Source organism: Strigops habroptila, chromosome 11 (assembly GCF_004027225.2).
Source record: "Strigops habroptila isolate Jane chromosome 11, bStrHab1.2.pri, whole genome shotgun sequence".
In the NCBI taxonomy this organism is placed as follows: Eukaryota; Metazoa; Chordata; class Aves; order Psittaciformes; family Psittacidae; genus Strigops; species Strigops habroptila.
The window spans coordinates 37,905,732-37,922,187 of NC_046360.1; the positions used below are offsets into that span (position 1 = coordinate 37,905,732).

At 44.8% G+C, this 16,456-nt stretch overlaps 1 protein-coding gene across 5 annotated transcripts in view; it reads right to left on the minus strand.

Moving 5' to 3' along the window:
• Positions 1–16,456, minus strand: part of MGLL (monoglyceride lipase) — an 88,814-nt gene that overhangs the window by 24,464 nt on the left and 47,894 nt on the right. For all 5 annotated transcript variants that reach the window (XM_030500863.1, XM_030500867.1, XM_030500866.1 and 2 more), the window contains one exon: positions 9,688–9,794. In XM_030500863.1, coding sequence (XP_030356723.1) covers positions 9,688–9,794 — 107 coding nt within the window. The remainder of the gene's footprint in view (positions 1–9,687; positions 9,795–16,456) is intronic.

Sequence of the window (16,456 nt, forward strand, 5' to 3'; positions counted from 1 at the left end):
TAAAGATCTCCAAGGCTAGAGATTTCCCAACCTATCTGCGTCCTGCTCCAGCATTTCACTGCCCTCATGGTGACAACATTTTTCCTTGTACGTAATTGGGATTTCTCATGCTGTGACTTGTGTCATTGCCTCTCATCCCGTCACCATGCACCTCCAAGAGAGTCTGGCTTTGCTGTCTCCACACCCTCCCACTGGAGACTTGTAGACAGCAATAAGATCCCCTCTTACCCTTCTCTTCTAAGGCTAAATAAACCCAGTTTTATCAGCCTCTCCTTGTACATCTTGTTCTCCAGTACCCTAATTGTTTTGACAGCCTTCCTATGGCCTTGCTCAAGTATGTCAATGTTTTCCTTTTACTGGGGAGAAAATTGGACCCAGTGATTCAGATGTGGTCTCAGAAATGCTGAATGGAAAAGAACAATCACTTCTCCTGAGTTGCTGGCTATAATCTTTCCAGTACAGCTCAGTATGTGGTGGCTTTCTTCACCAAAAGGTCACACTGTTGACCCATGTTCAACTTGTCTGCAAGGATGGCCAGGTCCTTTTCTGCACAGCTACTTTCTGTTCATTCAGTGGCCGAGCTTTAATGCTGGATGGGGTTACTCCACCCCAACTGCAGAGCTTCACAAGTGTCTTCATTAAAACTTCATGAGGTCTCTGCCGCTCCATTTCTTCAGCCTGTCAAGGTCTCTGTGAATAGCAGCCTTCCAGCATATGCTCACTTTCCACAGCCTGGTACCCCTGTAGACTGGTTGAAAGTGCTCTCCATCCCACCAGCCACACTGCTAATTGTAAAGGTCCACTGATAGTATATGCAGCATCTGTTTATCAATTTTCCTTTGAAGAATACAGATTCTTCTGATGCTTCTTGAGGCCAAAGCCCTTGCTGATATGAGCTAATGTCCTGCCATGGAAGTCAGTGAAGGAAATGACCCCTGGAGCAAAGTTTGAAGCAAGTTTGGTGTCTGTCCAGTAGCCCCAGATAACAGATGTAGCTGGCAACATGAAATCATCTGTTCTCTCGGTCTTAGCTCTTTAACAACCATCTGGTCCTTGTCCTTTTACTCTCAACCATCTTGCATGCAGACATCTGCCCGCAGCTAGCAAAGCTGGTTGTGGGACAGCAAGTAAGCTGTTGAAAACATTACATAAGATTGCCAACCCCCTTCACTAATAGGAAACGCTGTTATGAGTTACATGCCTGAGCTTGTTTTCTGACATGGTGACAGAGTTGCCCTGGATTTACCTGAGCAGCTGTGGAAGCAGAATTGACCCTGATGTGGGGATTCATTTATATCTGTACAGACTGAGGACAGGTGACAATTGAACAGATCTTTGAGACTAAAGCAGCAAAACTATGAACAAAATGAGCTTTGTTCAGTCAAGGCTATTTCCTCTTTAGTGTCTCGTACTCACCAAAGCACTTTGTCCTGGTTATCAGGACTACTCATCCAAAATTCCTATCATTTAGTCCCAACATTTAGTGGCCCATTCCTCTTTACCACAGAGGGCATCTCTGGTCTGAGAGGCGGAGTCATGGAAGGGAAGCCAGAAGGACTCAATTCTCATAGGAAGAAGGAAGCCTTCTAAGTTCCCCAAATGAATGACATGTTTTTCCTCTGTCATGCAGTCTCTCTGTTAACAGTTAGCAGTGACAGGTTGAGGAGCACAGCCTGGAAAGTAGCCAGTGCTGACAGCTCCAGGCTCAAAGTGGCTGCGCTCAAAAGGGAGCACTCTGTTCCTCCTACCACTGTGTCCCCTCTCACTGGGGCCCGTTGTTACAGCCTCACGCCTCCTTGTGTGAAGGCCAACAGCGAGGCTTTGTTCAAGAAGCAGCTGCTGAGGAGATGTACTATCTCATGGAATGACCCACTGACATTTCTCCCTCTGCTCATTTGTAAGCAGTGAATAATTAGGAGCACCAGGGCGGGTTGCACGGACCCTTTCTTTCGGAGTAAAGAGCCAGCTCCTCAGATCCCAGTGCGCCCCAAAAGGGATTCCCTCCTCGAGTGGGCTTGCAGCAAACCAGGAGAGCTGGCTCTGCAGCACCCTCTTCTCATCACCTGGTGGAGCAAGGAAAGAGGACGGCTCATGGCAGAAGATGGATGGGGCAAGATGGGAGTAAAGGGTGTCCCAGCCCACACCTCTGCTGCACAAAGAGCAAGCTCAGCTCAGTCAGGAACTGAGCCAAATATCCTGTTTGACTGGATGATCTGTTGTTGTTTATTCAATAACCTATTGTTATAGGGTGGATCTACAGCACTGAGGAAATGGTTGAGCTGTTGCAAGGAGCAGAGGAACTGAGGGAACTGAGGAACTATAACCATTCTTTGGCAATACTTACTGCAGTCCAGCATTACCATCCAGTGATGTCCACACGCAGGGGCAGTGATGAAAGAGCATCTGAATTGCCTTCCCCCCCATCCAAACAATGCCTGCGTCCAGGATCCAGCTCTGGGTTATAGCACAGAACTGACCTGCCTGTCTTGTATCACTGATGATACCACAATTAAATCTGACTTAAAACCAAATAATTGGCCAGATAAACAAATAGATTGCTTTGAGCAGCCCGGCTTGGTTTGGCATGTTTTCATAGAATGCATTAGGTGACACTACATGTCTGATTTTAGGCATTCTTGTCTCTATGTGTCTCTGCTAAAAGTGTATCCACTCCTCACAATTTCCCACCCCCCTTACCTAAAACATAGGTACAGGACTATGTTTCCCCACTTTTGGATCAGTGTGGCTCCAGTATTACTCATGGGAAGTGCATGAAACAAAGAAGCCTTATCCCCTGAGTGGAATAGAGAGGAAATGCTTCTGAGTATCCCCTGCACCTTTCCTAATGCAAATGCTTTAAGCACAACACTCCACTGCAGCTTATGTGTGCACTGTCAGAGCCACCAGCCGTGTGTAGCCTCACTGCCTCTTTATTTTTAGTCTGCTGTGGTCTAGCTGCTTCCTGGCTCCATGGCGCTGTTTCATCTGCAAACTAAATAAAAGCCACACTTGCATTTCCAAGTCCCAGCTTGTGGCTTCCCCTAGAGCGCGAGACTCGGTAGGTATTTGCTTTTATGATTCACCTCGTGTTTTCTCGCTGTTGTGTAGCTGCTCTCCTCAAACAGAAGCAATGTTTACTGCCCTGGAAGATGCCATGTGGTGCAGGCAGAGATTTGGGACTGTGTGATCCCAGTGTGAATGGGGGGTGAGTGCTAAAGTGGCAGACTCAAAGCTGAGATGACTGAGCAGGACTGGGCTGCACAAGCCTGTAATGAGCTTCTCAAAAATAACAGTAAGAGAGTGCACACCTCTGTTTAACAAAACCCAGCACCAAGTACTTACATTTGGAGCACAGGATGCTCCCCTTGGGCTACCCTGTATCCTAGGGACATTTCAGCATCATTGTGTGGTAAGCACACAAACTGTGGCTCCTCTGGGTGATACCATCTCACAACCACCAACAGAGCCCAACTCGATACAGCAATGTGGGATGAAGCAAAGAGAAAATACACTATCCAGTTAAAAGAGTGTGTTCAAGAGCTTGTCCAATGCATGTGGAAAGTTGCATCTTCACAGTATGAATCATTTTGCCTATAATGTCAAAGAGGCTCAAGCTGAAGGACCAGTTTTCCTTAGCAAGCTGTCACTGCTGCTCTGAGGTCCTCTGCTACAAGACCAGTCGTCACTCCCAATTCTACTTGAGTTAATCTTGTTTTTTGCTCTTCACATTCATAATTCACATCTGTGTTGGGAGAAGCACATGCTGTAGCCCCACTTTACATGAGAATCCTCACAACTGGAACAGAGTTAGAAAAGGGTGGCAGAAGTAAGATTACTTATTAGCAATTTGGTTTATAGGAGGACTTTGGTCTGGGTTCTTACAGTTTTCTCACTACCTAAGGGATGACAGGGTGTACCACGGTATCTGAACTCTCACCCTGTAATTATGCACTGTGGTTTCACCTCCTGAGTGCCCTGCACATCCTGAGCATTCCTCACCGCTGCCCTGGAAGGCAGATAAGCCTGACTGTACCCATCGTTCAACATCTGGAGAGGGGAAGGCCAGGGTGAGCTAGGCTGGCTTGGGACCGCACCGAATACGGAGTCAAAACAGGGATAAATCTGCACTGGTGGTGCTCTGCAGCTAAAAGGAACCTGTAACAGATGCTTTCAAGAGAGAACATGAAAGATGGGGCAGAATAGCATGGCTCTTCTCTGGTATATCCCTCAGTTTCCGTCTCTGCCCACACACCACGCAGCCCACACCAGCGCCTGCTTTTGACATCTTCCCCTGGGCTAAAAGGGGATAATGGATGAATTCCAGACAGGGCTCATGGGTCCATACGACACTTAACATGGATCAAGGGTCAAAGAACCATTTAAGTGTTCCCTTATATTCCTGTTGGTTTTGCTCTGTCATGAGCTTTCAGTCTAGCAGTTTTTGGAGCTATATGCACAAAGATTTATGTCCATACACTTGTATCACAGTGAGACAGATTAATCATCCCTTAGCAGCTCTCTCTCCACTCCAAATGAAATATCATAACAGACTGAAAGACAGACAAGATAATGTGAAGAACAAAAGGGCTCATTTCCCCATAGGGAATGTACTTGCAAAGTTTAATCTGAAGCTCTAAAGAACTTCCTTCTGTGCTTGGCAATTCTAACGAACTATCAGTGGCAAATGCCCTCGCAGCAGTCCTCCTCTGACAAACAGGAACAGGCCAGGAGTCTGTAGGTTGGAACCGTTAGTAAAAACATTAAAAGAAGGGAAGAGTTTTCCTGACTCTTGAAGAGTGGGGTTTTGTGCAGAGGAAATACAGAGCGAGCAAGGGGAACTCAACCTGACAACAGGGTTCCTCTTGCCCCTTGCAGTCACCACTCCAGTCTGGGAACTATAACAGCATTCCTACCCCCCACAACACTAGTGTGTGGGAAACACTCTGGTTTGGCACAGCTGCAGATCTCTCTGCCTGCCAGCCATGGTACCCTGCCGCGGGAGCTCTGCCTGCAGCATGCGGTAGCTTCAGGACCTGTATATATGCATGGGGCTGGGCAGCACTTTGAATTTCTCCTGGAGAACAACTTCCATCACTTCAGAAAGAGCCCAGAAGACAATGCACCAATACAGGTACACAGCTAGTGCTGTATTCTCTTTCCTAGCCAAGGAGAGCATCTGTCTAAGGATGAGCACAGCAATAGCAGTCCGGCTACTGGTATGGCTCAGGTAGTGCAACTTTGTGCGCAAGCAAATCTCAGTTCTGTGTGGGGTTCGTCCTGCTGCGGAGGCATGAATGAGGACAGGATCCATTGGGAGAACAGTCATTTTACACTCCTGCAAATGCTAACGTGTCCATACCCGTGGTTACTTCCAGCAGTGCTATGGAAGACTCTATTTCCCAGCAATGTTCATGTATTATGCTGAAGACCAGGAGCCCTTCTCTGGCACAGAATAAATAAAACTGCTCACAACCCCTTGTAAGCCTCCTGTAAGAGGAATGCAGACAGGCAGTGCCATTCTTTCCTATGTCTCTACAGAAAAGCAGTTTAAACTTTTCCTGCTCTAGCAAGGTAGACTCAATCGGAGCAAGCAGAAAGAGAACAGATTGCTGTGGGTAAGCGGTCCCACACCCAGCCCCGCTAACAGTCACCAGCAGCTGCCCTGCAAACCAGCTCCAGACAACGCTTGCCAAGGCTTTCCTGACTCCATCCCTGGAGATGGCCCCGAAGCTTTCCTGATCACATTATCGGGGAGCAGTGCTCTCCAGGAACATTCCCTCGTGCTGGTGTGCATGAGCTGTCACTTCTCTCTCACAGCGCAACCCTATTCTTGCTCTTATTAATGCTGACATCCTTCTCAGTCATTTCCCCCCTCCCAGTTTGATCATGTTTAGTCCTTTTTAACCTTTCTGTGTAGATCAATCCTCCCCAGCGCTATGAATAAATAAAAGCCTTCTGTTCTCATCAACAAAATGGTCTTTTAACAGTTGCAAGAACAACACAGCAATCACTTGGAAAAAGACCCAAACCAAAACCAGCTAATACTTGATGCATTTGAAACATCTCTGCTCCAGCTATTTTCTGCTTTTTGGAAGTAAGCATTTTGTTAAATAGGGAAAACAGTGAGAAAATTAATAGGGAGCACAAGCAGCAGTAGGTATCTGAGAGGGACCTGCAAACCCATCAGAAATGCTCACCACACACAAAGTGGCAGCAGGGCTGAAAAAGAAAGCTGAACTTCAGTTAGAAACGTCTAAAGTGTATGAATAAGCTGTTAGAGCTGCAACCTTTCCCTCTGCTTTGATCTGAGGTTACACATAACTTGAGAGTGGGGAATTCAACGGCTTCAAAGAGGGTCAGAGAGTTGGAGGTCTCTGGGTGCCAGAACAGGTAAAGGGTTTATTCCGCCTGGAGAGAGAGGGAGGTTAGGAGGGGCTGTCCTCAAGGAAACCCAAGGGCTAGAAACTGCTGCCAGGCTAGGTATATGTATTTCACCTTCCTCATCTTCATATAAGACAGCCACATTACCCTTAGCTTCCATTTTTGTGGCACTTGCATCTCAGAAATGTTTTTGTAACTGCTATTAGTTGACATGTACTTTTGAAGGTGAAATTGTGGTTGTTCTGGGCTCTGGCCATGGAATGCAACCATAGAGAATAAGATCTCAGCAAATGAGATGTTATAGGAAGAGAGATGAGGATAGCTGGAACATCATGTGCTTTACCAACTGAAAATGCTTGGTATGAGAAAACAAAGCCACATTCTCTACTCTCATTTTCCTTGGCTCTCAGCTTTACAGATCCCTAAAAATACTGCATTATAACTAAAGGAGCTGCAATCTGCCTGCGACTGACTGAAGAATTACAATATCACTCCAGTTTGATGAATCTCCCACGGGTATTCCTTCTAAGAGGGCTTTCCTAAATTGATTGCCAATAAGCAAATGTATTTGTCTGCCTCTTTTCCCCATCATCAGAATGCTGCCATAATAAAATGATAGTAATATAGAAAGGAAATTGAAAAAGTGAGATGTCATTTCAGAATACCTAAAGCTTGCAGAAATGCACAGCAAAGTCAGCCCAGCAGCAGGAACTCTGCCTTCATGGAGCTGCATGCCAAGTAAACCCAGAAATGTTACCTGGGTACTAAAAGCATCACATAAGAGACAACAGGAAAAATGCTGTATTGCAAAGAAATACCATTTTTCTCTTTCATGGGACTGATATAAACCAAAGCAATTTAATAATATTAGATGTAAGGGCTAAGAGGTCTTCTGGAATTAAATTTTCACTACAGCAGTGGAAAATGTCTAATACATATCTAGGAGGTGCAGCGATCTGGGGATTACTATGAAATACCCCAAAGATTAAATGTACAAATCCTGATGTGCAGAGAACTGAGCCAGCGACACCTTATGTGGAGCAATATTAAGACACAAATTTGGGTGAATGCTAATTACTCTGTGAAGTGCCAACCTTTGTGCTGCAGCTTGGCATAGCAGGAAACGGTGGTGCAGAGCCCTGGGCAGGGTTTAGACACAGTGCACCTACAGACTCAGTAATATAAATGGAAATGATTTTTCCTTCTTTTGACTGAAAGATAGACACAATATAAATCAGTCTAGTCACGCATACTACAGCCCTAGTAACTTCCCAACTCATTTAGGAAATCACGCTAGCCATGCCGTGGAACTGCATTCATAATCTCCTGGATAATGTGCCTCTATTAGGAATTTTATCCATGAGAATACTAGAATCAGAACAAATGGCCAGGTCAGGAAACCTATGCCAAGCTCACAAGACTACGAGCTACTCTAAGAGATGAGGAACACAAAGCAATTATTTTGCTAACACAATCAAATAATTGATATCACCCAAAGATATCCAAAGGATGGGACGCAAAGGGGGAGCAAGAGATTTGGAATAGGGAAAATGGTGGAGGAAAGCTATAAACTTCCCAGCCTTATCTAAGCAAATTTGGCAGTGGAGATGTTTATGTCCTTAGCACTTGATGGCATCCAGCTCAGGCTGTAACTGTATTCCATCAAAGTTTATCCTCACCTCTTTAGGTGCAAAGATGATTTAACATATCTAAAATATGCTAGTTGTCTTTCTAGCTCATAGTGAATCTAGGCTCAGGTAAATTAGCTCTTTATGTAAAACAACTGTGTTTCCATTGTTCTGCTTTTGGGTTCCTCTTTACACTCTTCCCATCGCTGACAAAGAAAACCAAACTGAATTTGCAACCCAAACTAGGTTTCAGTGGGAGAAGGAAGTTGTTAACTGGCCTGAGCAACCAGATTTGTACTAAGTGAACTAATTAATCCAGCAACATCAGTCTATAGAAACATAACCATGAAACATTTATGCTTCTCTAGTCAAAAAGATATTCAAGGAAAAAGAGAGCAACAAATTGTCTCATTATACAGTACAAGACATGCCTGACAGGAACCTTCACCCCAAAGGCCCTTCTCCATCAACAGAAGAGGCATTCTCTGTATCAGATCCATGCAATAAATACAATGTTTTATCATTCCTTCTAGGTTTGTTGCTTCAAATATTGTCATTTTTACTCTACTTAAAACTTTCATCCCTCCATCCTCTAAGGGAATGAGGGACTAAGGCACAACATTAAGCATGCACAGCGAGCAACTGCATTCTCTTGGAGGCCCACGGTGGCTCTGAAAACATTGCTTGTGTGTCCTGGAGTTCAGTAACTATTTCTATATATTGTCTCTGGTCTACTAACATCATCTCCTTTCTCATGAACTTTATGCCACACAAACTTAAGTGAATTTTTCCCTATCTGGGAACTTCTCTTGCAGAAAAGATGCAGCAATTCATAGAATCCCAGACTGGTTTGTGTTGGAAGGGACCTTGAAGCTCATCCAGTCCCAACCCCCTGCCACGGGCAGGGACACCTTCCACTAGAGCAGGTTGTTCTGAGCCCCTGTGTCCAACCTGGCCTTGAACACTGCCAGGGATGGGGCAGCCACAGCTTCTCTGGGCACCCTGTGCCAGCGCCTCAGCACCCTCACAGGGAAGAGCTTCTGCCTCAGAGCTCATCTCAGTCTCCCCTCTTACCAGTTATCTTTCAGTTTCTTATCACAGCCTTGACTGCACTCAAGCTGCTTTCTTGCCAGAGCTGAGGTGTCTATAGCCAGCTCTGGTGCCAATGCTGGACTGTGGAGATGTGTCTAAAGAGAGGTCTGTCATGTCTCCACTCCTCTCTGTGTCCCAAGGGTGCAGCTGTCTGGTTGTCTCGGTGTGCATATATATATATATATATGTACATATGAAAACTATGCTGTCAGCCTCCCCTCTGGGATCATTTAGGACATCAACCATGAATCCAGCAGAAATGGCTCCTAGTCCTACTTCCACAGTGGACAACACCTCTTCACCCCTCAAGGGATAGGTGAAAGAGAAATAATCATGTATAGAGAGGTTAAAATAGCACCATCAGTAATGTCAAGGACAAGGCTGAGGAAAACTCAAGGTAAACAGGAATAGCTTTTCACAGATTCAATATCCAGCACTTTACAAAGCAACAGACAATCCCTTTCTCATTTATGCCTAGCTGTAAATATTTCATTGACTCTTCTCTCACTGCTGAGTAGCTTTAATGGCATTTACTTCAGTAAAGTCCTGGGCTGCTGTAAATCAAGGACTGTTTTAGGCTACTCACCATGGTCATGGGCAAAAACAAACAAGTTAAGTCCTGTCAGCTTCTGAGCCAAGTCATCATAGCGGCCGCAGTGCTCCCCAGCGCCATGAGCGATGAACACGAGGGCCCTAAATGGAGCATTAAGGTATAAATCATTAACTTGGCAATCAACCCACAAAGGCTTCAGAGCTGCAAGTAAAACCAGCACATTTAATCCAGCAACAGCATTTCAGACATCGGCAAACACAAGGCAAGTATATAATGGCTGAGGTGGGTTTGAACAGAGGGGGAAACGATTGACATCCTGATCTACCATCGACCTGGTCTTCACTAGGTGGTAGAAGGACAGACCACTTGGAAGCCAGCTCCTCATGGGACAGTCAGGCTTTTTCCTATTTGTCTGCCACCATGGTCTGCTGCACGCTGAAGATGCAGATGGGCATCAGCATCAGTCCTTGAGCTGGATAACTCCATCCTGGGCTTAAGGTGTCTACACTGCTCCTACAGTGTAAGGATGGCCATTGATTTATTTTGGGATTGGTATTTCTCTGTGGTTTCACATACAAATACTGTCCTTAACTTCATAACTTGCAATGATGTCTGATGTTACAGGGCACTCTAAACAATGGCATTTCAACTAAAGCAGAGAGAACTTTGGTTGGAGTTTGGAATTTAATCTTCTGACCCCAATTCTGGTGATTTTACCATTCCAGTTACTGCCCCAAAGCACTTGATTCCCTTTGATGATTAAAGTGACTCTTGCATAGCCACCGTATGACTACAGACAGGGATCACACAAACAGTCTCATAGACACTTCCTTTTGACAAACACACAAATACTTATGTTTGAGCCTTCAAAGATTCAGCTTTACCAATGATACTTTACTTTTACTGGAATGGCATAAAGTGTGAGTGACTGAAGTTGAAGGAACTTTCCCAGTGTTTTTCCTGGGCAATGTTTGTCTAGAATTAGACCAGCAGAAGTAGCAATGAAATTATAGAAGTTTGCTGAATTCCACAGGTGACTATTTAAAATCCAGCTTTAGCAACAGAAACATGATTTGTTTGTTTAAAAATACCATCTGTCACTGCAACATCAGGAGCCACAAAACAGTTTGAAGGCTACAAGTTAGACATTTTCAGTACATTAACAGTGAAATACTAAATGAACTGACAACATAAAATAATGGCAGCAGTCTACAGCTAGTGAATTCCTCAACTTTATTGTGACTGAGGTTTTGAACACCTTCTTAGACAGTGTATTCACTGCAATAAACCGCTTTGATCTTAATATATTTAAACTTAAAGAAGGTGTTGGATGATGAAGAAAGTCCTGCTCTAGCTCTTTGATTAGCACCTGCTTCAAAATATTTGCTCAGGCTAGACAACTTGAAAGAGTAGCCATCAGAACCAGAAGGATTTTACAGAGCACACTGCAAACACAAAAGCAGCCCTGCGAAGATGCTCTGGTATCTGTCTAATACTAATTAGCAAGGGTGAGGTTAGGTCATGTAGCACATTGAACTTGCTGTGCCTTACAAATGTTCTGTAGTATCACTGAGGGTTTCAAAAGAGCCAGTGTGGAACAGTCAGTTCTTCCTGTGCCATCTTCCCTCGTCGATAGATCTGTCAAGTTACCAGTGCACGTGCCAGACAGGCTGATTTTCAGAGTGCAGCACCTATTATTATAGCTCCAAATACTGAAGAAATGGAGACACTGCTCCTTCCACAGTGGAGAATATGAACTTTCTGCAGCAGAAGCATTATGGCTTGAAGTGTCCCACTTCTCTCAGATGCAGGCAGCCCTGCAGAGACACCGCAGCTGGTGCTGGAAGGGACAGCCATTATCCTATGCACACCCCTGAAAACCAGAGGCAACATCCAAGTGCTTCTGCCTTCACCTACATGTAGTTGTCTTGAACCTCAGCCCTTGTCCTGGGTCACCTAAAGAGACATCACAGGCCCCCAGTGTGGGGCTGGCAGATGTGCCAGGCATTCAGAAACACAGCAGCCAGGCTGTTAAACTAAGGCAGGAACTAAGGCAATGTGCGATAAAGCTCCTGTGCGCCCATCACGTTGATATCCAACAGACTCAGCCAGGCGCAGTCTCTCTGTCGTATAGATCCCATTACCTGGCTCTTGACAGCTTCCCTGCTCAGTGTCTTACTGAAGCCCATGGTCACTCTTCAGAGGACCCACATTTTTTTCTGCTGACTAGGCACGGAGATTAAGGTGCAGCTTGGCTGACTGAATACAGCCCTTTATTTCTCAGAGAAACATTATTTGAATGTATGCACTGAAATGCATCAAGTGAACGAAACCTAAAGGGAAGCTGGCAAAGAGATCTCTGCCAGGAAATTCTTGCTGTTATTTCATCCCCTCTGACAGCAGAGCCCTGATTTTGCTTTCTTCCCACTGCTGCAGCACCACAACTTTGCCTGACAGCATCCTGCTAGATGCTCAGACCCCTCATCTTACTGGGAAACCAGTGAGAACAGAAACAACCTCAATGCTTCAGAGGGGTAAGGTGTTCCTTCAGCCTCTCCTCTTGTCTAGCACAACAGTTGCAGGTGTCACAGAACTCAGCCTTTGGACACCACAGGGAAGAGACTTGGGTTATTATTTGCCTGCAAAGCACTTGAATAAGATTCCTGGGACTGCTTGTGCCTTAAGAGCCCCAATGTCAGTATTTGTCAAGAAGATTTAGATGCTTCTGGAAGTTTTGCCCTATCAATAGTCACAACCAAGGAGTAAAATCTCCAAACTGTTATGCTGCAACAGAAGTAGCTCGTTTTGTTGTTCAGTAAAAACATCTACACAACTCTTCAGCTCCAGCTTTCAGGTCTGAGCACAGGGGCCATGCATTAAACACAAAAGCTTGAAAAATTGAAATGAGCGTGAGTAGCATCTGAGCAAGGATTGAAGGATTCGGTTCTTTCACCTGATCTCCATTTTCAGTTACAAAACAAGTTTGGATTTGGCAAATAATACCTGAAGGCAGTATAACAAATACAGGGTTCATCAGATTCTCACTAGCAAGTTGGCACGAAAACGCAAGGAGCGATGAGATGACTGACAGCAGTTCTTCACTGTATGTAAACATATTTGCAGACATCCCCCTTCTCTCAAATGGCAGCCTGCTCCTTCCTACCACAATGGCTGGAATAGCAGAGTATCAGAGTCTGCTTTCAACGAAGTCATGTGAAATTAATCCAGAATCCTTGCAGGCTTTAGGATGCTGCAGGACTGCAGTGCCTCTGTGTGTGACCTCGGTGGGAATTTTGCTTCAACAAGGTTTGGGTATTGGCCGTGTAGCAAAAGGATCCTGGGGAGAAATTTCTTCACCTCCAGCTCTTGCAATTGCACTGGTGAAATCCTTGGAAAGGGGTCCATCTCCAGTAGAAAGCATCACACAGAGCCCTCAAAGCTTTCTGGTACAGACTGACCTGTGCTTGAATCTGAACTAACGCCAGTCTCTCCAACCACACACCGGGAAACGTGATGTATCTTTGGAAGCTTCAGCTGGCTTTAGCTGGTGGAACCGTAATTGCTGAACATCTCAATATAGCATTGCTCTGGCATCTGCTCAAGGAAGCACTTAATCACACCACAGCACGATTTCCGCACACTCGGCAGGTGTGTCTCCGCACAAAGCCAAGGTGTGAGCTGAGCATGAGTAAGCATCCATGTGCTTGCTCCCACCTAACTAGTGCAACAACAATTGCGGCTATTAAAGGAAACCAGTTTATGGACTGCTGTTTACAAAAGCAACAGGCAGTTTTCACACATCCTGCCCTTCCCATAGCCACCTCCTCCTCCTCCCTCCCCACCACAGGTTTCTGCCTCCAGGTACTGCTCAGCTTGGGAAACCAATGCTGTTACTTATTACAAGAAGACAGGGCAATATTTGTCTTTACTGTTCAAATCAACTTCTGGCTGTGTCTACTTATCTCCCATTAGGAGGTGATGGTATATAGAATCATAGAATCAGAATGGTTTGTGTTGGAACGGACCTTAAAGCTCATCCAGCTTGCCAGAAGCACAGTTCAGGACTTGGGTCCTGCTGGGCATAAGGCCCATGTTCTTGCTTTATTTTCAACAAAAATCATGCTAAAACTGACCTAGATGAGGAAGTTTGGGAGGAGGATGATATGATTTCAGCATCTTGTTGTGTGTCTTCTGGGGATCAAGCCACTTCTGTGGGACCCCACGCATGGTCTTTTATTGCCAGAAAATAAGCCAAAACACTGGGACTAGACTGAAGAACTGAAGACAACCTTCCAATGGCTGCATGTACAAAATATGCAGTCTTTTCCACCCCATTCAAAAGCAACCCTCTTCAGAAATATATTTAAGTACTTGCTTAACCTCAGGAAACTTTCTTCCACTCATGAAAGTGAGTAGGACTTACAAAGTACAAGAAGAAAGTTAAAAAAGGATTTATAAATGCTGTCCTGAGTAAGGACTGATTTAATCACACATGGAAACAATTTCCTGAATCAAGCCCTTGCAACTGAAGATAATACCATGTTATTCTATGTAAGACAACTATGCTTTTCATTTGGTGTTATGTATGTTGTTACCAGAACCAGATCAGCTCTAACAAAGAACATCTGACTTAAGCAGATTTTAATACTTGACACTAAATTCCTAAAGTAACTGGCAGCAAAGCTCCAGGATAGTGAAGTGGCCAGAAAAATGAGTGCCCCAGTGAAATTTAGTACCACATTTTGATGTGCTGTTTGAGCTGATGCATCAGTTCCTTTGTAGCCAGCATCAGCCTGAGTCTTAGAGCCACAGTGAACAATTAACCTTTATTTATCAGAAACATTTCACTGGTGCCATATTTGGACAAGCAACTGGATAGTTGCTCACAGCCCTTTTTAACTTGTTAAAAATGTCATGCCATGTATGTATATTTTGCTTTCAAAGTATATTGTAATGGAAAATCAATCAAAGATATGCATTCATGTGCCAGTTGAGTTAGTGTCCTCACTGCTGGTGATTAGTTATCTTTCACATAACAAGATTATGCATTAAGCAGCTTGTAATGTTGTTGAGCTTCAATTGTCATTCCCATTTTCTGCCCTTGGTATTTGGTTAAGGATCATATTTTTCATAAAAAATAAATTAAAGAAAAAATCCAGCTAATAATTTCCATAAAGAAGGTAAAAAAGAATGAATTGTTTTGTTCACTCCTGGTGACCATTTCTCTGGATGGCTTTTGAGCCTCTTGCTTTGGGTGTAAAACCTAAAGATTAGAAGAGGGATGTCTCCATATCTGCTTTTTGAGTCAGCTTTTGCATGTTTTTTTTTTTCCCCTGAGGTGATTTGTGACCCAAAGCCAACCGAACAAAACCTGGGCACGGGCAGGGGTTACAAACAGCTATAGCAATTTCTCTCTTGTTGTGTGTGCTCCTGACCTATGCAGTGAGCCACGAGTTCAGCCTGGTGACTCCGGTTAGACAGGAATATTTATGGTGAGTCAGGTGTGTCCCTTCGTGCCGTCCTTCTGTCTCCAGGAAACATGTTATGTCCCTCTGACCGTGCAAAAGGCAATGACTTTGCTCCCAATTCCAAGCCATGTTTCAAGGAGGCTTTGCTTGTTCTCCTGCTCAGTTTTTTTGGAGAAATGCATTCTTAGCCTCTGCTCTACCGGCCCATGGCTTAGCCATTTCGGTCCATGATCTGGCTAACTGCCTGTTTAAAAGGTCTACTGTCAGCTTAAGCAGCATCCTGCTGTCTAACACCATAAAGACTTCTGGCTCAGCCTTAGAATCTGTGCTTGCTTCTGTAAGCAACCCTCTTGCAACACGTCTGCAAGCCTGGTCCCATCATACACCTCAAAATCACACTTCCTCTTCAGCACAGAATTAGGAGGACACTTGAGAACTGCCATGGCCTCAGGAGGAGTAGCACGGGTAAGTTATTCAACAACACCAGGTAGTGTAGGCACCATAAATCAGTGGGGCAGGGACAGAACTGGTAATACAGATATATTTCAAAACAAAAAGTTCAACAGGATCTAGCTAGAGCCAGCACAAAACAATGTGGAGAAACAGCTTACGCTGATTTATTGTGGCTCTTTGGAAAGCAAGCCCTCACTGAGAATAACTCATGAGTGGTCTAATACAGGGAAAAGAGATGAAGGAAACTTCAGGTGGGGGTGGGAGGGAAGGAATTATTGGAACCTTGCAACCGCATAGCTCTGGACAAATCTCTGCAGGGTTAACAGTTGAGACCAGCTGTATTTTGTTTCAAGGAAGCTTTGAAGTAGTATTTTAGGGGACACAAGGCTGAGATCAGAGGTGAAATGCATGGTGTGTAGCTTAAAATTCATGGGCCAGATCTTCCCATCTCTTTCTAGTTTAAAACTGAGGAGGAGGGATTCTAGGGTTACACGGGCTGCCTTGGGGAGACACTCCTCCACTTTGATATAAGAGATGGGATTTTCCTTGGCAGAACTGACTGCCAGAGCTGCTGCTCTGCAAGGCAGACAAGCACTCTGGAGACACAGGCAGTTCAGGGTTTGCCGCTGTGATTTCCTCTTGCTGCTGCCCTATTACAGAGCACAGGAATCCTTGAAAGAATTGTGACTTCTGTTTCCAAAGAGGCAAGGTTAAGGCATTGCTGCACACACAGGACTGAGGAAGGGATGACTTAGAGGGAACCCAGGCAGAACTGGCTGGAAGTAAGGCTGGAACTGGACATCCAAGTCCTGTTCTCTGCTCTGCTTCAGCCCTTCCTCAGTACAAGTGCTATAAAAGATATAAACCAGAGGTCACATCTC